Source organism: Uloborus diversus, chromosome 1 (genome assembly GCF_026930045.1).
Source record: "Uloborus diversus isolate 005 chromosome 1, Udiv.v.3.1, whole genome shotgun sequence".
Classification (NCBI taxonomy): domain Eukaryota; kingdom Metazoa; phylum Arthropoda; class Arachnida; order Araneae; family Uloboridae; genus Uloborus; species Uloborus diversus.
Genome location: NC_072731.1, coordinates 136,784,650 through 136,809,001, shown reverse-complemented (window position 1 = coordinate 136,809,001; position 24,352 = coordinate 136,784,650). Strand labels below are relative to the sequence as shown.

At 32.1% G+C, this 24,352-nt stretch overlaps 1 protein-coding gene across 3 annotated transcripts in view; it reads left to right on the top strand.

Moving 5' to 3' along the window:
- Nucleotides 1-15,372, top strand: part of LOC129232319 (NAD(P) transhydrogenase, mitochondrial-like) — a 93,863-nt gene extending 78,491 nt beyond the window's left edge. For all 3 annotated transcript variants that reach the window (XM_054866485.1, XM_054866478.1, XM_054866490.1), the window contains exons 11-16: nucleotides 1,086-1,331; nucleotides 2,317-2,505; nucleotides 4,812-4,963; nucleotides 8,477-8,741; nucleotides 9,734-9,945; nucleotides 13,719-15,372. In XM_054866485.1, the coding sequence (XP_054722460.1) occupies nucleotides 1,086-1,331; nucleotides 2,317-2,505; nucleotides 4,812-4,963; nucleotides 8,477-8,741; nucleotides 9,734-9,945; nucleotides 13,719-13,868 (1,214 nt within the window). In that variant the 3' untranslated portion in view covers nucleotides 13,869-15,372. The remainder of the gene's footprint in view (nucleotides 1-1,085; nucleotides 1,332-2,316; nucleotides 2,506-4,811; nucleotides 4,964-8,476; nucleotides 8,742-9,733; nucleotides 9,946-13,718) is intronic.
- Nucleotides 15,373-24,352: the final 8,980 nt, after the last annotated feature.

The following is a 24,352-nucleotide window of genomic DNA, read 5'->3' as shown; positions in this document are numbered from 1 at the left end:
CTATGTGGAATATGATGCTACGGAATTCGCATTAATATTTCTACGTAAGTAACTAGTTGATACGTGAAACAGGCAAAAATAAGTGTGATGAAGAATGTTCTTAAATTAAAAGGTATTTTGGTTCCCCGGTATATTTACAAATAACGCATGATGAATTTCTCGCCAATGGGTTTGCCTACGTCACGATTCCGCATTATGATAACTTGGTAATTAAGTCGTCCATCTTATGAAAATTTTGCTCGAGAAAATGCTCGTAAAGTTGGAATAGAAAAGAACAAAATCGAATTTTCGAAAAATCCCTTAAAGATGCACACCCCCGTTCTACAAACTAATTCTTTGCCAAATTTCATGAAAATCGGTCGAATGGTCTAGGTGCTATGCGCGTCACAGAGAGAGAGAGAGATCCGGACAGAGAGACTTTCAGCTTTATAATTAGTAAAAATAAAAACAAAACAAAGATAAAGAAGACCAAAAAAAAAAAAAAAAAAAGCAAAAATGGGAAGAAAAAAAAGTTGGGGAATTTTATAAGAAAATTTGGTTATTTGGGGGAAATTTTTTTTTCCAAGAGACAAAAATATTAGAGGAAGTCGACTCATTTTATGAAAATATTAGTGGAAAAATAATTTTTGAATTTGGGGAATTTTGATAGAAAACATCGCTTTTTGGGGAAAAGTTGGAAGGGAATTGGGGAAATCTGAATTTGACCATCTGGCAACACTGAGTACAGTGGTACCCCCCATTTTTGAAACCCTGCACACGCCTATGATTATTTCTTTCTGTTTTCTATATTTTATGGTATACATAAAAAGTTAGTGGAGCAAGTATTGAGCTTTTGAGTGTGTTGATTAATCCATCTATAGGTGATATTTTCCCTTTCTCATACCACCTGCTTTTGTAAAAGAAAGTTTGTTTCAGCTACAAGCTATAACAATTAAGTTATCAACTTAGTGCTATTTTTGCTAGCTGACATCATTTCTTAAAGCAAAATATGTTTTTTTATTTGTTTTAAAAGAGACGTATGCTATCAAACTTTTGATTTTAATATTCAACATTGATAATCCCTTATTTTTAATTTAATTTTATAGGTGGAGCACTGGGCTTATACATTGCAAAGAAAATTGAAATAACTGATCTACCTCAATTGGTAGCTGCTTTCCACAGTCTTGTTGGAATGGCAGCTGTCCTCACTTGTATAGCTACATATATGGTTGACTACCCAACCTTTGCTGTAGATCCAGCTGCAAATGCTATAAAAACTGCTTTATTTTTGGGAACCTTCATTGGAGGAGTGACATTCAGTGGCTCATTAGTCGCTTATGGAAAACTTCAAGGTATTATATTTTATACTTAAATGTTTTTTGGTGAGTTATTTGCATGATAACAATACTGTCGTGGGCAGTAACTGCAAATTTTTCCTTTTCTTTTTTTTTGCATTTTTGTCATGTATTGTACGTTGGCTTTATTGTACAAGCTTGTTTATTCGGTTTCAGCTGAAAAGAAAAAAAAAGTCTAATTCCATCATTTCCCTATTGTTAGTATTGAAACTAAAACATCTTCTAATATCTCAAAAACTTATTTCTGCAGATGTAGTAAACTCTCCATTATGCACGAGTCAATCAAAAATCAGGAACATATAATTTAACAGCAAAAATTTTTTGTTTTTGACTTATTTTTTTATTTTTTGTTGAAAATTTGTAAATCTAAAGTTTTTGTTTTTTTAAATTATTTATTTTTTATGTTTTCTTCATCGTACATACCCTTGTTCTTCATTGGTGTTAAATTCTGTTGTGCAAAAATACAAAACATTTTTACTGGACTTTATATACTTTCACTGTTTGAAGAAAGTATTGTGCATAAATACTGCTACGTTTTTGAGAAAGGACAGTTTTTACCTTATTTGTCTCCCATTTAAGCCTTTTTGTGGTTTATCCGTGATTTTTTATAATCATCGCCACTTGTGCCACCCAATTCTGCAGATAATTGGGAGTTTACTGTATTGCCAATTACACGCTCACAGAAAATTCAATAATAAATTTTATTTATCACTCACAGATTTTTTTTTAAGTCATGGGAGATCACGGGAGAAAGTTCTCGGTTTTTAGAGGAATGTTTCCCTGAACTGTTACAAATCTGATGAGAATAATACAGATCTGAAACTATTGCATATACCATGTTTAATTTATGCTTATTACATCCCTGAATTACCTTTTTTTTTCACCCCACTCTTTGCATATGAGTTGTTTCCACTGAGATATCTTGTTTTTATGTGCTATTTACCTGAAGGGTAGCTAACAATGATTTAAATTTCTTTTTAAGGTCTTCTGAATTCTGCACCTCTGCTTCTTCCTGGACGTCATGCTTTGAATGCTGGACTTATGGCTGGCAATGTGGCTGCCATGGCTTACTATTTAATGTCTAGCAGTAGCGCTGCTGGATTAAGTTGTTTAGGTGCCACGAGTGCTCTTTCAATGATTATGGGTGTCACGCTGACTGCTGCTATTGGAGGTTATTAATTTGTTGTTATTTGATAGGTCTTTTTCACTTGGGGTCTTTCTCTGCAACCTGCATTTAGTGACTTAAGTGTAATTACTGTTTGTATTGATTAAACTATGTGTTTAATCATTTCTCGGTAATAATATATTAGTATCGATTTTTTTTGCATCATTATTAATTTTTATTTATTAGTTGACATATTTACTTGGTTATAAAATTATGAAATTAAAAAAATTGATTAGTTTGCACATGAACAATAAAAAAATAATTCCTTTAAATGTTCTTAGTTAAATTATTTGTGGTTTTATTAGACTATTTCTCAGTTCACTTTCTCCTTCATAATGCCTATGTTTTACTTCCGGTTGACAAACACAATGAAAACAATAGTGATGACGTTAAAGTTTTGTTAATTTGTTGAACAAATACATTTTGAGACTGAACTTAAGCAAGCATATATTTGTGGGCTGAGCATTTTGAACTTTTCAAAAAATATAAGTTTTTGAGCTTTTTTAAATTAAAGTCAAGTCAACAGTTTAAAAGTTTTTAAAAGCTTTTTTTCTTCCTTCATTATATTTGGTCAAAACTGCTTCGAGTATACAAACTTGCAATATTTAGAGCCGAAAATGGTAAATATAAGCTATTCTCTCTTTATGCAAAATACATTTACTTAAAGCAAACATCAATACCATTTTCTTTTTTAAAATAAGGGTAGGTAAAAGGTAAATATGCTTTAAATTTCAAGGAGTAAAAACTTTAATAAAATGTAAAAAATGTTTTTATTTCTGAAGGCTATTTCTATAAGCTTAGTTTGCACTAAAAAGTATGAAATAAAATAAGTATATGATATCTTGATAACAACACTCAAAACTTGCAGTTAATCTCAATATCTTAATACACTATATGACCAAAGTATTATGCCTCTTTCAAAAATTCACATTTTTAAGGATTTCTTAGGAAATAATAAGACCAATTACTTCGTAACTTTTGTCACATAAGAAGTATGATCCAGCTGTCATATTCCAATAAAATTTATATCACCCTCACATTTTGGGGGTCAGTCACAAATGGAGGAAAACAAAAATGTTTTTTGATCATCATTTATCGTAAATTGCTGAGAATAAGCTGCAAATTTCGGAACATAGTTTATTATGCACAATTATTTTATATACTTTCGAAAAAGTATCACTGATATTCACGAAGATATGAGTATTTTTTTCAAAACTACAAATTTTATTTTGAGAGTTTTGGCTCATAGCATGCAAAGTTTTCCATCAAAACTTACCAAAAGCAAATAATCTGTTTTCATCATGAATCACACTGAACAAATCAAGCAATCGTTTCAAACTTTCGAACGACACCTCACGACTCGTCTCCTATCCAAGAATTGCTGAAATTCAGCTCATTAGATGTTCGATAACTTTCTGAATTTTAAAGATATTGAACTGGAATTTTCATTTCACATTTTATAATTTTTTTTGTGTGGGGGGGGGGGGGGACTTAGCTGTCATTGACCCTGTCTTTTGCATTAAATCAGTTACAAAGGTTTATGTCTAGGGAATATGGTGAACAGTACATCACTTCCCAGCCCCATCGATTGAGCATACCAGAAATCTGGCCAAAACATGTCTGTCACATTTTGACATCCTTGAAGGCTTCTACACACCTTCCATTGTTCTGTTAGGCAATGCAGATTCCCTGCAAACCTTTTAAAGAGCTTAGTGACACTCATGCTATACGACCTCTAGCACATTTAATCTTTTACAACTTTCGTTGCTCTTGTTTCAAAAACATCTTGACAACACTTTAGACCATAAGCATAAGCTAATGAAAGGCTTTGTTCTTTGTGTCACTCCTCATGCGCATAACGTTATAAGGACTGGTATTTTTGCTGAGGGGTAAAGTATTGTATGTAACTAAAATGTAGTATACACAACATTCTTTTACATAAAGAATAAATACCTTTGTGCTGAGAATTAAAAAGTCAGTAATCCAACGTTATTAAGCACAAAACTTGCAAATGATTGCAGTCACGTGTTCCTTGTAACACCGAAACACGTGACTGCAATCATTTGCAAGTTTTGTGCTTAATAACGTTGGATTACTGACTTTTTAATTCTTTTACATAGTTGCATTGCGTTTTTACAGTAATGTTGCTGCTATTGAGGATTCCAACCGCCATTTTTTATTTGCCATTGAAGTAGTTTTTTAGTAGTTGGTTATACTCATGCATCAAAGTTATCAAAATACCTTTTTCTCTGTATGTTTGCTTTTCCAGTATTTTGTTCTTGACATAAATAGATATTTATTTTTCATTGTAGGAGCTGATATGCCTGTTGTAATAACTGTATTAAACAGTTACTCTGGATGGGCTCTTTGTGCTGAGGGCTTTATGTTAAACAATAACCTTATGACTATTGTTGGAGCTCTTATTGGATCATCAGGAGCAATTCTTTCATATATAATGTGTAAGGTTAGTATCAATAAGAAAAAGTACTAAAAAATAATAATAATAATAAGGTGTGGTCAGAATTAGGAAAGATTAGAGAAGAATGGTTAAATGAATAAGCAGAGAAAAATAGAACATGCAATGCAATAGGAAACATGTTATAAAATGAAACAAAATGCTGACATATATTCATTAATATGTGTATAGGTCACAAAAGTTTAAAAAATTTCAAAAGTTGGGCATAGGTTATAAAACTTCAATTACCAAAACTTTTTGTGTACAGTCGGATCCCGACTTACGCGAGGGATGCGTTCCAAGACCCCTTGCGTAAGTCGGAATTTCTCGTTCTAGAACAACGTATGTTTAGAAATTTTTTATAAGCATACCCAAGTATTTCAGACATGTGTTAACACCCCTCAAATTGTTTCAAACCATTTCTTAGCTATATATTACCGTATGTTTTATAAGAACTGACTTTTTACTGTATTTTAGAATAAACGTTACTATTTAACATAATTACTCTGTTATGAAGCACAAAATCAATGATCAATAGGATACATGTACTTTAAGAGTAGGGTACTTACAGAAAGAACATTACTGCATTATAATTGCACTGAACAGTAGATATCGTAGTTTTAATTATAATTTTAAAATGTATGAAGTTTATGCAGTGTGGGAACACCACTATTTCTGGCCTGGCTTAAATTTTCATGATGCTTGTATTTTGATCAGACACTACTTTGGGAGCTTCATTATTTAAGCTAAGTTCTGAACTTTTGCGGATTTCCTTTTCTTGAACTTTAATTGTTCGTATTGAATATTAAATCATACCTAATTGTCTTGCTACCTTCGAGGCACTTTATAATTGTTTAAGCATTGAGAATCTTTACCTTTTCTTGCATTGTCAGAAAATTTCTGTTTTTTCTTTCCACTTTTGCTAACTTGAGATGAAAGTCCTTGTTTGGGAACCATTCTGTTTTATCAACTTTCATAAGAAGGAAAAATCTGTTCAGAATCTGAGCGGTAATTTGCATAAACTACAGCAAAGCGTTGTTTAGACTAATACAATGTGTGTACAATGTGTGAACTTCCGCTGTCAGTGATGCTAAAGGGATGAAAGTCTATTCACGAAACCAATATTTAGTGTCAACGAAGCCCATTCTAATGCTCCACTGCTCCTTTCCAAAAAATTTCATGTTGCAAGTGAGTAATTTGCGTCAACAATACAAAATTCATTACTCATGAAAAACTCGCGTTATAACCATTTTGCGCAAGTCGGATCCCATTGTAGCGGGATCCGACTGTAATATAATTTTGAGCACACATTGATTTTTTTTTTTGCCAAGATAAAAAAAAAACAAGAGATTTTTACGCATCAATAACTATGCAGAAAATGTTGGATATTTTGGTTCTTGAATTTGGTAGCTGTAAACCAACTGATTTCACCTTAATTACTATTGTTATGCACCAATCATCACCAATTGATGCAAATCGGTTGATTATCATGATCATCTATCTATGCTCTTTTACCATTCTCGGTTTTAAGGAAAAAAAAAATTGTTTCATGACACATTTTTGTCACTAAATTCACATTTTTAAAGAGTAATCCTTTGCCACTAAGAAGTTCATAGAAAATATCCTATAAACTCTCATCGTTATTTATACAATTTATGAAACTTTCAGTCAACTTCATAATTAAAATTTCAAGATAAAAATAAAATAACATGTTAAAAAGCAACATAAAAACTTTTTGTAATCGATAAGAAAAAGTTCATTTGAAAAAAGTAAAAACTTATTTTAACAGTTTGTTATTTCTTAGTAATGTATAATGAAATTATTTCAGCTGTTCATTGTAACAGCAAATTTTAGAAAAACATATGTTTAAAGTTACAACTTTCAATTAATTTTCAGTGAGGGAGAAATGCTGTATTTTGCATCACAGAATTTTATCCCAGAAAAAGTTTTACTTACAAGTAAATTTTTAAGTGCTTTGAAACTTTTAATACTGAATGATCTATTTTGTTGAGTTACTCAAAAAATTGTTCAACTCATAAAGTAATTCAAGTATAAAAAATTCTATTAATACGCGGTTTTAAAAATCTTGTTAATTATAGTTATAGCAACATTTTAGTAATTGGAAACTGAAAATCCTCACTATCTTGTCTGAAGATCTGTATTGCAACTCTTTTTTAATGCATATCACATAGAATGACAAATTATTAAAAAATGGCAAAAAATTGTTTGTTATCTTCCTTTGATAATGAAATGAATGCAATCTAAACATTTTCAGTAAACATTTGCAGAAAAACGTAAAAATTCAAATTGAAAAAGAGCTACAAAATTTAAAGATTGCTTTGAAATCAAATGCCATTGATAAGATGATGCTGAGGTTGATATAAATGATGTCTTTGCTAGTTTAAAGGTGCACTGATCACTTTCTATCACTAAATAGTGTAAACCCTGTATCACCTCCAAGTATATGCAATGAGGCACATCTCCTCCATTAAAAACAAAGGGCATCTTCGATCCTCGCCTATGTCTTACAAAAATATAAAAGCATTTTTCCCTTTAGTCATTGCAGTTGCAATGGCAGGAGAATACTAAATTAATTTCTAGCCCCCTTTTTTTCTCTTTCTTAACAAAACTTGTATTCCACATTATCTTCGTCATTTTCATCATAATTTTCATTAATCTATTGACAAATTTTTGAGCCACAATACTGAAACAAATGATCTAATCTTCAGCTGCTATGTATGCATTCCATGAACTGTGTGCCATCCAAAGTCATTTAATTCCTATGAGAACGCGGCCCACTACTAATATTTTCAAATAAATGATGTAAATGCCATGTTGACACATGCAACATACTGTCAAAAATAAAAGTTTTGAGCAACTACATGAACTACCTATGTTTCGTTTCTTCTGGCGACTATATTTTGTAACCTCAAGGAAATAATAGCTGATAGTTGTAAAACTAAACTCAAAGAAAGCAAAAAAAGTTATATAATCAGTTATTTTCACCACATAAGATAACAATATTGATAAATTGATTCAATCTGGGTAAAAAAGTTTTATGATATTGGAAGTGGGCATTTTTTTTCAAGGAGTCTAAAGAAAACACTCAACATTCTTAGCAGCTTCAAGTATCAGGCATTTACAAAAATGAAATCAATAAAACTATTTAAATCAGGTAACCAGGGGAGGGGGGGGGGGGCAATCAGGTCTAAATTTGAAATAGGTAAAATTTTGCATAATTAAATTATTATTATCCAGTTCATTGGCTATTTTCTGTTTTTATATATTCTGTTGATATATATTCTGTTTTTAAGGTATTACTCAGTAAAGTATAGTCCTGGTATTCCGTTTTCAGAAAGTTCATTTGTGTTGCATGTAATAACTTTATAAAGATTATTCATTGAAAAATAAAAATATTGTTCAAATAATGAATTGCTTGCTTTAAAACTAAATTCTAATCCAATATATTTTTTTTCTACTAAAAATTTTTTAATTACAGATTTTAGTCCTTTTTCATTATAGGCAATGAATCGCTCTTTGCCTAATGTTATTTTGGGTGGATATGGAACTTCAAGTACTGGTACTGGAAAGCCAATGGCAGTTACAGGAACTCACACTGAAGTTGATGTATCTCAAGCTGTACAAATGATTAATGAGGCCAAAAATATTATTATCACCCCGGGTTATGGATTGTGTGTTGCAAAAGCTCAATATCCACTAGCTGAAATGGTGAAAACTTTGACAAGCAAAGGCAAAAATGTTCGATTTGGGATACATCCAGTTGCAGGCAAGTTGCATTTTTAAAAATATTTATTGCAAAATGTTTTTTTTTTATATATACTTTTAGCTGAAAGCATAGTTTAAGCTCAAAGTTGTATTAAAGTGTTGTATGTAAAGTAACAGTAATGCATCAGTAGACCTGAAATACTTTTATTTTCATAAATGCAAGTAAAAGATAATATTACAACATTGATTTGCACAAAATTGCAGGGAGCTGCAGACGTGTGTTTCAGGGCTCCAAGGAATAAAATCTATTCTGAGGACAATAACATTAATGGAGAAGTGGGGATTAATAATTTAACTAGTACAAAACTTACAAAAATGGTTTAACTCAGGTTAAAATCTTGAGTCATTTTTCATGGATGCAGACACCTTTTGTTGAAAGAAGCCAGAAATTCTAGAGAACTGCAAAAAGTTGACTTTCTCCAGACCGAAAAAACTATAATAACTCTAAGAATCTTCAAACTAAAATTACATAGTTTCTAAGGAGCAAACTCAGTGCAAAGCACCTAAAGGAAGAGAAAGCTTCAGAAAGTAAAGGGAACAGCAAAAAACTTTTTCGATTAATTGAAATAAGCTGTGACAGATGAGAAGAAAAAATTGTTCAATTGACTTTTTTTGCATGAAAACATTTTTGTTTATTAATTTTGGGTTACAATCTATAGTATATTTTCATTGTATTTTATAGTTTTTATTTTGTGCTCTAGTTTTCATTATGTTTTAAAAATGTAGTTCTTTAATTTAAAAAAAGTTTGTTCTTATTGAGTTTTCACAATTAATACTCCTTTTACTTCTTATTATATGTCTCACAACAGGGTTTCATCCCCAAACAACTTTCTCTAGAAACCTATTGACCATGTTATAGGAGGGTTACTTTTGTACTCTAAAATATTTAATCAATTACCTTGACAGCAAAAGACTCTATTCCATTTTTTTTTCAGCATTTGCTTTTATCTTGGTAAATATAATTCTACTACAGAAATGTTATTTTTCTATTAGGACGTATGCCAGGGCAGTTAAATGTCCTTTTAGCTGAAGCTGGTGTGCCTTATGATATTGTTCTTGAGATGGATGAAATTAATGATGACTTTAAGGATACAGACTTAGTTCTTGTTATTGGTGCAAATGATACCGTAAATTCTGCAGCAGAAGAAGATCCAAATTCTATTATTGCTGGCATGCCAGTGTTGAAAGTTTGGCTATCAAAACAGGTATGCATAATGTTTTCAAATATTTCATAATTATCTGGCTGTGAAATACTTTCTATACTTATTACACTTTTTATTTATGTGTGAAAGGTTGCACTAAAGTAGCATTTAGTATGGTATACTAGAATTACCCTTGGTAAAATTATAATGGAAGTTACCAGCAAAGAATAGCCGTGTTGAAGTTCTAATGCAGGGGTAGCCAACCTTTTTCAGAAGTGAGCCACAATCATGAGAAAAACAGTTTTGCATGCTAATTTCATTTTTTTCCCCATACTAAGAAATGTTTTTAAAAAATGTTATTTATTAATGGATTTTTGGTTATTACTCAAATTGAACACTTTTTCTGTGTAAATCTGATCAGTGGAGGCAGTGTTAGAAATAAGTCGTTGTTTGTCACATTTTGCGACTAAAAATTTTAATCTGACATCAAGATTAGGTGTCAACCCTAGAAGCCAAAATTGACACCTAATGTTTTGAATTACATTTACACTTTTCATTGGGATTAGGACCCATGATTGGCCCAAAGGATAAATTTGTAAAAGTAATTTACACATGCAATAATTTCTGTCTTTAAAAATTTTTTATACTTTACAAATATGCTAGAGGCAGCACAACATAGAACAGCGCATATTGGCAGTATGATTATTATAAAATTATATATATATATATATTTAGACTAGCTGCGTTGCCCGGCTTTGCCCGATCTACCTCGGAAATAAAAATTGTCAAATAACGTGTATTCAACAATCAGGCTTAAACAAAAGAAAGAAAGAAAAAAACACATCATGCAATGTTTCCCTTCCAAACAAAGACAGAAAATAATGTTAAGAAATTAAAATGAAAAAGATGGATTTAAAAAGCGTAACTATGAAAACACAAAATAAAATAAGTTTGAGAAATTGAAAGTGAGAAAGATGGAAAGAAACAATGGATTCAAAAAGCGTAACTATGGTAACGCGAAAATTAAATGGTTAAAAACTTGAAAGCATATGAGATATTTTGAACCTGATTTAAAAAGACTGGTAACTTTTTTCCTTTGGAGATAGAAGCTTAGTTTTTCGTCCAAAGGTCGAGATGGATCTGGAGTAAAAAATATTGCTCCATCCAATGGTGTCAAAAAGAAAACTGTGGGGACAGTGCCTTCACTTTTTATTGATGTTTTTAACAAAAGTAGTGTCTAATTTTCAGCTAAATCTAAAAATGTTCGAGCTAAAAGCACAAATAACTCCCACCATCATTAAGTTAGAGCATTGGAACAAATTGCGTAGAATGCGGATAATTCCACCCTTTCCAACAATATGTAATAATAATACGTGCAAGTAATTTTTCACCCCCATATTCGGGAATTTATGTTAAAATCGGGCCTAAATTGGAATAAAAAAGGAACTATTTATCGATTTTTTTTTTTTTTTTTTTTTTTTTTGAACTGGTCTGCAAACCTTTCTGGTGCTGAAAGAAAGATACTCTGGAAATTGCAATGAAATCGAGTGGTTAGTTGTCAAGTTTTGCGGGTTCACACAAACAGATGATTTTTGGAGACTTCATTGTATACTATGTAGAGATACATTTATTTCATTCATTGAAAATGGCACCTAGATTTGTTTTGACATCTAGAAACTTATACTAGGCACCGTCATGATGCCTAGATTTTAACTCTTATTTCTAACACTGAGTGTAGAAGCTCAGTAAAGGAAAAGCTCATTGATTAAGAATTGAAATAAAATGTGAGATAGAGTTTGTATTTTTTAAGACAGTGCACTACAGGGTCAGCAACAAAAAACAAGTATGAGCCCTCATTATAAAGAACTTCTTGATGGATAATACAATGTTTTACTTTAAAACTTTTCTTGTCAAATGATTTTCAAGCAAGCTTTTATGCTAGCAACCAGGCATTTGTGCAAAAAATATCTAATTTGGTCCACTCTGCTTTTCTAACTTTAGTTACATCTTGAAATCATTTTTAAATTGTCCTCTTCTGTCATTGAAACTAGTTGATGCAAACTTCTTCAAAAACTTCTTTAGCTTTATCGAAATCATCATTCACGTAACACGCAAATACAGTCTACTCCGCTACAACGAGATACGACTTACGTGAAACAGCTATAATGCGATTTTTTTCTCCAGTTAAGAATTTTATACATAACGCAAATTCCTCGCTCGCAACACGAAAATTTTCGGAAAGGAATCGTAGTGTGTAAGTATCGGCTTTGTTATTGACTACGGATTTTTTTTTTGTGAATGTACTTTCATCCCTTTAGCATCACTGAGAGCAGAAGTTCTCACACCGTACTAGCCTGATGCATCACTTATACAAACAACTGCTTCTCATTTTACTTTTTTTCAATCTAAATGTGAAAGTTGTTGAAATATAATGACACTTAAGAGCGCTGTTTCATCTTGTGAAGATAAAGAGAAAATTTCTGACAATTAAAGGAAAGCTAAAGATTATGTGCTTGAACAACTATAAAATGCGTCGAAGGTAGCACCGCAATAAGGTATGAGTGAATCTTCTATATGTAGAATTAAAAGTCAAGAAAAGGAAATACGAAAAAGTTAACTGAAAGCAAAATGCAAAAATTATGAAAATGAAACGTGCTCTTGTATTGTGAAATTAAGAAACCAGGAAGAGGGGTGTTATGTAGTCATGGATGGAAACTTTATGAAAGAACTAGTGAAGCAACTGTATAGTGTATTTAAAAATATATAAGAACAACTTTGATCACGCAGCATAAATCTTCACTATCTTAAGTTACAAATATCATTACTGGATCAACTGTATAGTAAAACTATGTGCATTAGTTTTTCTTACTACATACTGTACATACCATACTGATTTATTTTATGTCTTGAATTCCCATTGATCATTGATTTTGTGCATCGTAGCAGTATTTTATACTGAATAAAATGTTTTTTTTTTGTACTTGAAATATTGTTCTTGAGACAATGTGTGCGCCAACCTTGCCACCTCCATCCATCTATGCTTCTGCATCGCATCACTATTTCTTCATGAAGCTTTTATACTGACTATATTTTGATGTCATTATGTTAATCATTATGCTTATACTTAAATATGTAAATTAAGTAAAATTTTAGTTTTTTTCTTCAAATGTGAGTCAAGTTTTTAGTTTTTGAGAAAACTTCTGAAACCAAAATTAACTTCTCAATTTTTAAAAATGTTCAATAAGTCTTCCTGTATAATTTTTAATACTTAGTGTGGCACACTTGCTATGGGTAGGACATCACTGTTCTAATGTGTAGTAGGTTATTTTAATTGATGTTTTCAATTTAACACATGCTAACTAAAAATTAAATTGTAATAAAAAAAATGTTATGACTAGGTAGCATGAGCTAGGAAACATACTTTTCTTTTTAAGGGGCGTGCAGAAATTTAGTAGCTCATCACAAATAACTTTTTGGGTCCCCCTCCATATGGTTTACCCCCACGTCCATACATATATATGACCCGCCATTTTAAAAATCTCAGGCCCCATTCAGGCTTGGGCCCGGCCAACAAGTCCCCCCCCCCCTGTGTACACCCCTGGTCTCTTTTATAGTGGGAACTGCATGCATGGGCCCCATATTGATTCTGTGGTCCTCTTACCAGACCATGTAACAGGCTCCTTCCACTCTCGCCAAGCTCAGAAATAGGGATTAAAAAAGTTTTACCATTAGTTTTTCATTCTAGGCCCTGTTGCTGTGGTACCCCTACTTCCTTCATAAGGGAGCCATAATTGTATGATAAGAATATAAGTTTTAAGTATTTTTTATATTTTCAGGTTATTGTCATGAAGAGGAGCTTAGGAGTTGGATATGCAGCTGTAGATAATCCAATATTTTATAAAGAAAACACAGCTATGTTATTAGGAGATGCCAAGAAAACCTGTGATGCACTACTCAACAAAGTCAGTGAAGAGCTTGCATCATGAAATTCAAAAACTATAAATTCGCAGAATAAATACTGTTTTTAAAACTACAAGGGTAAAAGTCAAGCTCACATGAACTTGTCTAGTCCAGTGTGAAATTCCAGTATTGTCACTTTGTCTGCTAAACTCTTTTGATAAAGCATGGGTCTATCCAGATTTTCTTTCCAGGGAATTTAGCAAAAAATGTGATTTTGTAAAAATGACTTTTCTCTCTCTTCAAACAAAGGTCTTAGTTTTGCAAACTAATTACAATTTCAGAAAAACTACATCTGCAACAAATGTCTTAACTTTCAAAATAGATAATAATGAATGTAAGGTAATAACTTTAAAATTAAGAAAATAAATAAATAAATAACAAAGCAATCTTACAAACATTGCAACAAAGAAAATTTTTTTTTTTTGATAATTTCAATGCAGGAATACAGGAAAGGAATAACAATTGACTTGTAAATCTGCACTCCTGAACTTCATATCACTTTCAAATACACAATGAAGTACTATTGTAAATAAAATCAAAAATGAATTAGTAATCTGAATAAAAACTGGCAGTTAGTTAAATCTCCAAAGAATCCTACAAGTTTTCAGAATTAGTTTTAATGGTTTAAGGAAACATAATACATTGTTCCTTTTATTTTCAAAATTTTTTTTATTAGTTTTATTTATAATCTGATAGAAAATATGCTTTTCTTCTAACACATTTGTCTTACATTTTACGCTTTGTTATGCATTTAAAGAATAAGAAATGCATTGAAAAGGACAAAGTAAGGAAGAATAAAATTATAAATTAAACTAAATTCTCCATTAGTTTTGTGAAGGGTCCATTTAGGTAATTTAGAATTTTATGGAAAGCTCATTTAACTTGTTTGAAAATTTTTCAAAGATTGTTTTTGGGGACAGAAATTTTATGAAATGTTTATAAATGTATTTTATTAAGGGTCCGGTTAAGTAATTTAGAATTTTATGAAAGATCCCTTTAGTTTGTTTGAAAATTTTTGAAGTTTTTCTTTTTTTAAGAAGAGAAATGTTGTGAGATGTTTCTAAATGTTCCAAATTTCTTTGTAGATGAACCCCTTTAAAAAAAATAATAAAAAATTAACTACAAAAGCAAGCATCATGATTACAATTAATAGTTCATATTAATTAAAAAGCAAGATCTCTGTAGGTTGACTTTAATTAAAAACATTCTTGTTCACAAACTTTTTCATTATATTTGATGTATCACAGAATAGCTCATTACTCTGTAAAATAAAATGTGTATATATACAGTGTGTCCGATAAGTCCCTGTACACTGGTACGTATGTTATTATATTAGGTGAAGCCTTGCCAAAATGATTTCTAAATGCATCCATTATTATCTGTGTTATTGTTTACCCCATATGTGGTCTTTCATGTATCCACACACACATACCACCAATTGCTCCTCCATCGTGTAGCTCTGACCCCCTACATTAGCCTCATTTTAATAACTGACAAATCAACAACAATGATAAAATCTCAAGCAAAGATACCAATAACTAAAAAGGAAAAAAAAAGATATGATATAACATACAAATTTATGACAGTAGAGACAAGAATAATAAAGGTACGGGGACTTCTCCAACACCCTGTATATTCATCTGTTTTTTCTTTGCTCCTCTCTTCTATTTTGTTTCTTTAACCTTTTAAAATAATCTAATTTGTACTGAAATGTAGAATAAAAAATATATGTTATAATTTGATTGCTTTAAAATATCCATCACATTTGGTAATGATTCTGTGAATCATGTCACAGAATGACAATTTTTAAGAAAAATATTTTCTTAGATTTTTTATTTATTAGTGTAGCTTTTCAGTTTGTGCCGGATTTTTCAAATTGCTGGCTAGGCTAAAATAGTTCATATCAATCACTTTCTTTGTATTCAGAAATGGCCATATTAATTCTTTATTAAATCATATGCATTATAAATTACACCTTACAATTGTATAAAAGTTTTTTTTAATGATACATAAAGAAGTGAAAAAAGAAATTGAAATCACCAAAATAAATGTTGACAAAATAACTTATTCTTAAGAAACTTTTTATATTAAACAAAATGCAAAAGAAAAAAAAAAGTTTCACATCAAAAGATAAATTTTTAAAGCAATCAACGTTGATTGAAATTCGTTCAGAAACATCAAACTTAAAATAAATCCTGTTAACTGTATTTGATATGTAATGTTACTGGTATCTGTAGAAAGTTTTAACTAAGAAGTTGGCACTGTATAGCCAGATTTCACATTTTGCTAGTAACAGTTACATAAAATGTTCATAATATCTGCACACTTTTATCTATTAAAGTTAGTTCACACTTTAGTGTATATCATTTAGAATGATGAAATTATGAATCTCTTAAATTTATCAAAGTACAAAAAATTTACATTGTTCTGGAAACATAACTTTAAATTGTATGCTTGTGTTTTAGAAGTGTTAAGTTGAGGTGAATTTTTGTGATATTTTGACATTTTGTTTTTTTAAACATTTGCTTGCTGCTGAATTAATTTTGTACAATACTACCTATTTAATGTGTTACCAATGTTGTAAATCTGATTAATAAAGTTTGTTGAGAAATACTCTCTTACTTTGTTATGTTTTCTGCTGAAATGCTTTGATTTTTTACTATGAAGTATAGCCCTCAAATTTAGTGGTAAAAGTCTTAATCTTTATACTAATGATTTTCAGAATGAATTTTTTGATTCTTAAAAACTCTTCAGATATTCTCAGATTGTTCAATCCATTTCTCATGAATATTGTAAACAACTTGCATTTAAAAAAAAAAAAAAAAAAAACAATGCATACATAAAACAAATTTTCCTTCTCTGAATCCTAAAGTTGCAAGTCACAGTTAACAATTTTGAAATGTCTTTCTGCTGTACTAAGCTGGCAACTGTCAAATCTCAGATTTAGTTGTGAAAAGTTTTTCTGGGCAGCAAGCACTTTCAGTTTGCCACCCTAAATTTTTATTATGAAGCATGTTGCAATCTAATACATTTTATCAAACAGTAAACATTTGTATTATTGCATTTAATGAACTGTTTGATTTAAAAGTTGTTATAATTTAATAAAATAAAGATTAAAATATTGAAGTTTTGGTTTAAAGAAATTAGATATTAAACCAAAAGAGAAACACACAATGAAAAAAAAAAAAAAAAAAACTTGTTTATTAGTTTTGTTAATATAATAACGAACTCAATTATATTTCAATATAGCATTCTTTAGCGAGATCAAATTCTTATTTCTTTATTGGATCCGCAATACAACATGATTCGATTAACACGAAATAACTATAACATGAGTTTTTCAAAATTAATGAATCTTAACAACCAACGCAAATTACTCACTCGCAAAGACCAAGATTTATTTCAATGTAACATTTTCTTTATTGATCCTAATTTCTTATTTCATTATTGGATTTGCACTACAACACAATTCAATTTACACGAAATGGCTATAATGCGAGTTTTCATGAGTAATGAATCTTGCAGCCAATGCAAATTCCTTGCTTGCAAAGACAAAGATTTTTAGAATAGAGTTGCAGGATGGAAGGATTGGCTTCGTTGAAGGTTATTGGGAGTAAATATAGGTTTCATGAATGAACTCTCATCTCTTTAGCATCACTGAAAGATAAAGTTCCCACACCGTACTAGTCTAATTATGGTTTTGTTAGCAACCACTCGCAATATTTATTTCACCATAACTGCTGCACATTTTTAATGAATTTTTTCTTTCCAAATATGAAGGCTGATGAAATATAATAGCACCTAAGCGTGCTACTTCATTTAAAGTTAGGGAAGAGAAAGTTCTCTACAATTAAAGAACAGTTGAAGATCCTTTGATATGCAGGAGAACACGGATAACGAATCTGAACACCTGTATAGCACCAATCAATGTCATCGTTTTTTTAGTAAAAAATATTAGTACTGTATCAACTGCAACAGTAATATTATACTGCTACATTTTATTATTATTACATATTGTAAAGTATACAATGTTGTACTTTAAGTCAATCCCTCATTCATCATCGATTTTGGCCATTGTAACTGTACTTGATGTTGAATAATGCATTTTTTTTTAAAAAAAATAGTGGTATAAATTCAGTTTTCTGTGTAGAAAACTTTGACATATACTTAAGGAATGGTTTAAAACAGTTTTTTACAAATGTCTAAAATAATTGCATTTTTATCAAAATGTCGCATACGCATTTTTTCAACGTGAAGTACGAGAGGGGAACTTGGAATGCATCCCCCTCATAAATCAACATTCTATTGCAAATGTTTGGATATTTCATATTTGAGGCATAGATTTTGCAATTTTTTTAATTAAAAAAATGTACATTTTTTATGATTACTACTAAATACCCTAAGACCTAATGTTAATATTCATTTATTTTAAAGACATCCTACCCCAAACAAAAAAAGTTTTTAAATAAGCTAATCAATAGTTCACATAATATTGTGTTTGCACAACTGCATACAGGGGCGTGCACAGAAATTTTGGGGATCGTCACAAATGACTGACGCCCCCCCCCCCCATATTGTTCACCCCTCATTTTAGAAATCTCAGGGTCCTCCTTCAGGTCAACAGGTGTCCCTTCTCTCCCCCTGTGTACCAGTGGCGTAGCTAACATGTGGAAGTCCATACTTTTAAAGGCCGGCGATTCAGCATCTTTGATGTGAAAAAAAACTCTTCGAAATGTAAGGTTTTGATATGATTACAACTGCGCTTCTGAGTGTTCAAAGTTAAAATATTTTCATTATGAGCCCCTGAACTTTCCTCACTCCCTTAATGTCCTCTAAGATAAACTTGAATTGTATTTTTAAAACTTAAATTTCAGAAAATATTCAAGAAAAGACCCTGACTTCCTATTGTCACCAAAGGCTAAAACTGACTGCAGTTTTGAAGATTTGGTAGAGAATCCTATCTCCCTAAATGTTACTTATAACTGATTTTCGATGTAAATTTAGAATATTTCCCCGAGATAGGTGCCTACTCCCCCCCCTTTTTTTGTAGGATGAATACAAATTAAATTAGCTTTCCTTTTCGTCCTTAAATGAAGTTTACAGTTTTAAGTTAAACAATTTTTGAGTTTAGTTCAATAATTTGTTTTAATGAATGCGACAAATAGGGAAACCGCCCTGAGCGGCAGAAACTAGCTAGGCTACACACTGCTGTGCACACCAGACTGTATGCATGATAATTTGATGCAAAAATGTTCCTTTAATAGGAAGAACCAATATTTTTATTTGTTATTGCTGAGCTTAGAATTTATTTGCTGAAAAAAGTGAAAAACAAGATGATATTTTGTCCAGGGCGGTTTTTCCCCCGAGATAGAAAAAAACCGGACAACCCAGCCTGTAAAGGTCTTGCTGTGAAACTCCCTTTTTGGTTACAATTAGTTGTTCACTCTTCAACTGGGGCAAATCAAAGGTAAATTCAATGCAAACGGAAGTAGTTTCAGATTACGACCGCTTAATGATATACTGCCGAACTTTCTCATCAGCAACTTAGTGGGAAAAATGAAATGTTTAATTCAGTGTCTGTTTGGGTGAGAATGAGCAAGAATCCCACTGAACAAATGTTGAAAAGTTTTTGACAGCTGCTGGTTTTATCAGGTTTCTACCATCATGTTCCCCTTTTTGACAAATTGTCAAAAACCTGATTTTCTGTCCAAAACCGAAACGTTGGAATAAAAGTTACCTTAACAAGTCATCCTTAGCTTTGTAAATTTTGATTTCGTGCACTAAAAGGAATAGTTTAGATTTTTAAAATGATGTGTTATAAAAAACTCCAAACTTATTTTGATTCAACAAGTTGCTTGTCTGTAGAATAAAAGTGCTATCATTATAAAAAGCAGTATATATTTATAAAATAAACATCTTTAGTGTACTTTTACATATTATATTTAGTCCCATTTTTTCCCCTCTAAAGCATGCAATTACAAAATACTAGTTTTGAAGCTTTTTGTTTATGGAGTTAACTTCTAAGTTTGGAAAGGATCAATCCAAAACTGGAGAAAATCCCCGATGCTGAAATATATGAGCTATATTAGTTCCAAGCAGTGGCGGCGCTAGGCGTCGGCGACGTCTGCGACTGCCGACGGCCTCGCGCAGATAGGGCCTCGCAAAATTCTCAGAAGTAAATTCTCAAAAGTTTTAAGAAATTTCCATGTTTTCAATTGAAGCTCTTATTAAATGCAACAGACACAAAAGTAATCAAAATAGTGCGTGCAGCGGAGACTGCACAGAGCCAGCTTTAGCAAATGCGGGGCCCAATTCTGTAGGAACCTGAATTTAAAATATTCACTAGCTACAGCTTATTGATCAGCTAACTCTATTCCCCCCCCCCCCCCCCCGTTCTATTTCTTTTCTTTTTCTCTTGTTGAAAAATTAGAAAATATTCAAAATGCTGCTCCTCCGAGCACACACTCCTCCATACACGCGCGCACCGATAGCATTATGGAGCATCTGAAATTTCGTTTCGAGATCTTAAATTTCGCGATATTTCCAGCTTAAAGCTAAAGCCCCCAAATACTAAACAACATCGAAAATCGCTTAAAATTGTGTTTTTGTAGCTTGAATTAAAAAAATTACCGAACCTAATATTACAAAATATGGCCTTAGAATCGCATTTTTAAGGTTCGAATATCAGAAAATATTCGGGCAAGGGTCCCCATACCGCCTTTCTTTTATATCATTAGCAATTAGGTTTTTTAAACTACATCAACAAAAAGTTTAGGTGGACTGGCTCCTGAATATAAAATATTGCTAAAGTTTTTAGAAGCATAATTTTCAAAATTTTTCGAGGGAAGAGCTCCCTCCCTTTCCGTAAAATCATCAAAGTTTGTCTAAAATTCTGTTTTTGAAACTTCAATTTCGAGAATTTGCAGGGGATTGATTTTGACCTTTTTTTTTAAACAAAAGAATCGATCTGGGACACTCTCTGACCCTTTAAGTCAATAAAAATGGCCTATAATTGCGTTTTTAAGGCTTCAATTTCTAGAAATTTCCACCGAGACCTCTGTAAATTTTTTCCCCTAACATCAGCAAAGAAAGCCTAAAATGGCGTTTTTAAACTAAAAATTTTTAAAATTTTCCGGGGGAGGACCCCCGGACCCACCTTTCTATCAGGTCATTTTTCCTCTTTCAATGTGCCGCCCCCTCCCCCACCACCAAAAAAAAACTTTTTGATTGCGCTACTAGTCACGAAACGTTTTTGTCCTAGCAATTAAGTGAATTGGAAACTATAAGTGCCAATAGTTAGTACAAAAATTAATTCCGTGAATTCAATGATTGTCTGAAAATATTTTATGATTAAAAGGGCCTCGCAAAACTGCATCGCCGACGTCTACTTTTGCTCTCGCGCCGCCACTGGTTCCAAGGATATGATCCCGATTCAGCTTCACAAGCGATTAAACTCAAATGTACTTGGTCATTTCAGGCAAATATTAGTTTATTAATTTATAAACAAAGAATATTTACATTAGTTTAATGAAAAGTTAATTACAAAAGAAAAGTGTTTCCAGTGCTTCGCTCCGCTATTTTATTTGTGAACTACTTTTGGTTAGAAGCAGTGGCATAGCTACACTTTCTGCCGCCCAGGGCGGTTCCTCAATTTGCCGCCCTTTTGATGGGAAATATAGTTAATACATTAAAAAATCAAAAGTATTTAATAAGATTTATAAAAAGAAGAAAAGAAACTTATCTTTTTTCGTTCGTATTTTTCTTGCGGAAGAAAAAAAAAGGAACTCAGATCCCCAAACGAAATATTCCAAAAGAAGTGAAAATTTGAAATTTTAAGCAACGCTTATAGAAAAGGGGCTTGAGGGCTCAATCCAGATTTTTTTTTTTTTTCAAAATTAAAATCAGTTTTATGCTTTCTTTGGTGACGTTAGGGGGTCGGGACGTCTCAAGCAAATTTTCCGAAATTGAGATGTTAAAAAAAGCAATTTTAGGCTGTTTATAAATATTTGAAGATACTGGGGGAGGTTCGGGGGCGCTGTACGGAAAGTTTTTTGACTAAACTGAAAAACACGTAACTGTAGGCTGTATCTAGGGGTGTAAGGGCCTCCCCAAACTACAACAAAGATTGGATTTTCCTCCCGAAATATTTTCGAACTTGAAATTAATTTTAGTCTATCTTTGATGGCATTAAAGAGAATAGGGAATGTTCTGGAGCTCTCTGGAATTTTCCGATGTGGAAGCTTCAAAAACGTAAAGGCTAACTTTGACGGCATAAGTTCCCAAATGTTGGGAAGTCGAATGGGTTTCCCGTCTCCCCTTGAAACTTTTTGAAAATGACGTCTTAAAAACGCGATTTTAGCCGTTGTTTGGTGAACAAACGTTATGAGAGAGAGTTCGGAGAGGGGTTTCCCACGCAAAATCTTTTTCAAAACTTGCTCATTTTAAACTCTTTATCACTAAGAAAAAAAGCTTTGTGGTCTTCCCTCAGAAATTTCTAAAAAACAAAGTTTGGAGCCAACTGTGATGACGTTAGGTGATTTCGTGCACATTTGGGGTCCCTACCTTAGAATTTTTCTGAAATTTAACTTTCAAAAACCCTGCTTTAAGCTATTTTTGGAGACAATGGATGAGCTGGGGATTTTAAAGTTCGAAGTTGATGTCCTAAATACACATTGTAGACTATCTTGAATCACGTTACAGGAAGCATCAGAGCTTGACCGCCCTCAGGAATTTGTTGGTATTGAAGTTATAAACTTAATAATAGGTTAAAAGAGAGATGGGAAGGGATGGGGTGGGCATTAACCTTTGGAAATGTTTCGAGACTCAAGGCCTAAAACTGCACTCTTGGGCTGCTTGGTGACGTTAAGAGATAGGAAGGTTCAGTTGCTCTTCCCGAAAAATTTGACATTTTTTGAGGGTTTAAGAAAACAATTTTAAGCTGTTTTTGGTGGGTCAAAACTCTCTGGCCTTAAAACACATTTCAAAGCTTTCTTTGGCAGGCAATGTTAGACGTCGAAAAAGGGGGAGGATTGAAAATGGAGCCCCACAAAACACTGTTTTAGGCTATGTTTGGCCAAGTTAAAGGAGAATGGGATGGTTAGTGGCTCTCCCCTGGAAATTTTTCAAAATTCAAGTCCTGAAAATACATTTTAAGCTTTGTAACAGTATAAGAAAAATCTTAAAAGTTGGGGAAATTCTCCTAATTTTAAGTTTTAGAAACGCTAATTCAGGGTCAATTTGGTTTCTCAGGGGGAGTTATAACTCCCTTTTGGATCCGTGCTTTTGCAAATCACTTAATATTGACAAACCCTGAAGTTCCCACCCAGGGTACAAGCAAGACTCACCCCTTCCTCCTTCCCTAGATCCGGTACTGCTATATTGCCAAATTTGAATGATTCTATTTTTCACTGATTGAGGACGATAAGATAAAGAGACCCTTTACATTCGATTCATCATACTGTGATTCATGAGAAGAAAAAGTTGAGCATCAAAAATCATTACTTTTGATGTAAATGTGAAAGCTTTTGCCTAGAGAAAATTTCACTGATTAAAAACATTTCCTTGAAATGAATGACTAAATGAGTTTCTCACTGAAACTCATTTGCTTAAAGGATTTTGCCGATAAAAAAAAACACAAGAAACAATTATTATTCGAGTTGCGAATAAGTGTTTTTTTAAAATGAACATAAAATTCATTCTGTCTTAGTGAAAATTTTGTAATCAATGACCAATCAAAACAATTGTTGAAACAGATAATGCTGTCTTCAAAATAAGCAAGAAATCTCCCACCATTTGAGACCTCTCTCCTTTTACTCTTATTGTCACTTTCCTTTAAAAAAAAAGATTTTTTTTAAAAAATAAGGTGGTTTCTCTAAGGAGCTTTCTTAAAATAAAGTGATACCTTCATCATATAACGAAGCGTTATGAAGTGCATTGTTTCACAATAGTGAACCTTAACAGTAAAAAGAAAAAATCATGGTCCCTTGACTTTACGCTACCACTCCCTTCAGTCTGTAGCTTCAGACGACGGAAGAGAAAAAACAAATAATAGTGCTGAGATGTCCACATGAAAAATGCATGTTTTGTATAAGAGTAATTTAATTATCATTAGTTGTACCAAAACCTTACAATTCAAAGACCTTTTTTTTCTTTGCTTCTTCTTATAGATCAAAGGCATGATTTCTTTATTGGGAAAAAATGTTAAATTTTTTCGCATCAAAAGTGTGAAATTGCTGCCCAGGGCGTACCTCCCCCTCCCTAGCTACACCACTGGTTAGAAGTGACCAATTCGAATTTGGATATGTGCCATTTTGATATGAAAGGGAATGAGTGGGTACCGACAAATGAGGGATAAGTTCCACTTCACTGTAAAAGACCTGGCGAGAAGTAAGGGGATGGATATAAACAGATTAGGGGGTAAAACTAATGTTAACGACTTTTTTTAGCCCAAAAGGAAATAAACCACTTCAAGAAGAAAGAAATTCGTGGGTCGATAGGGCATATAGTAGAG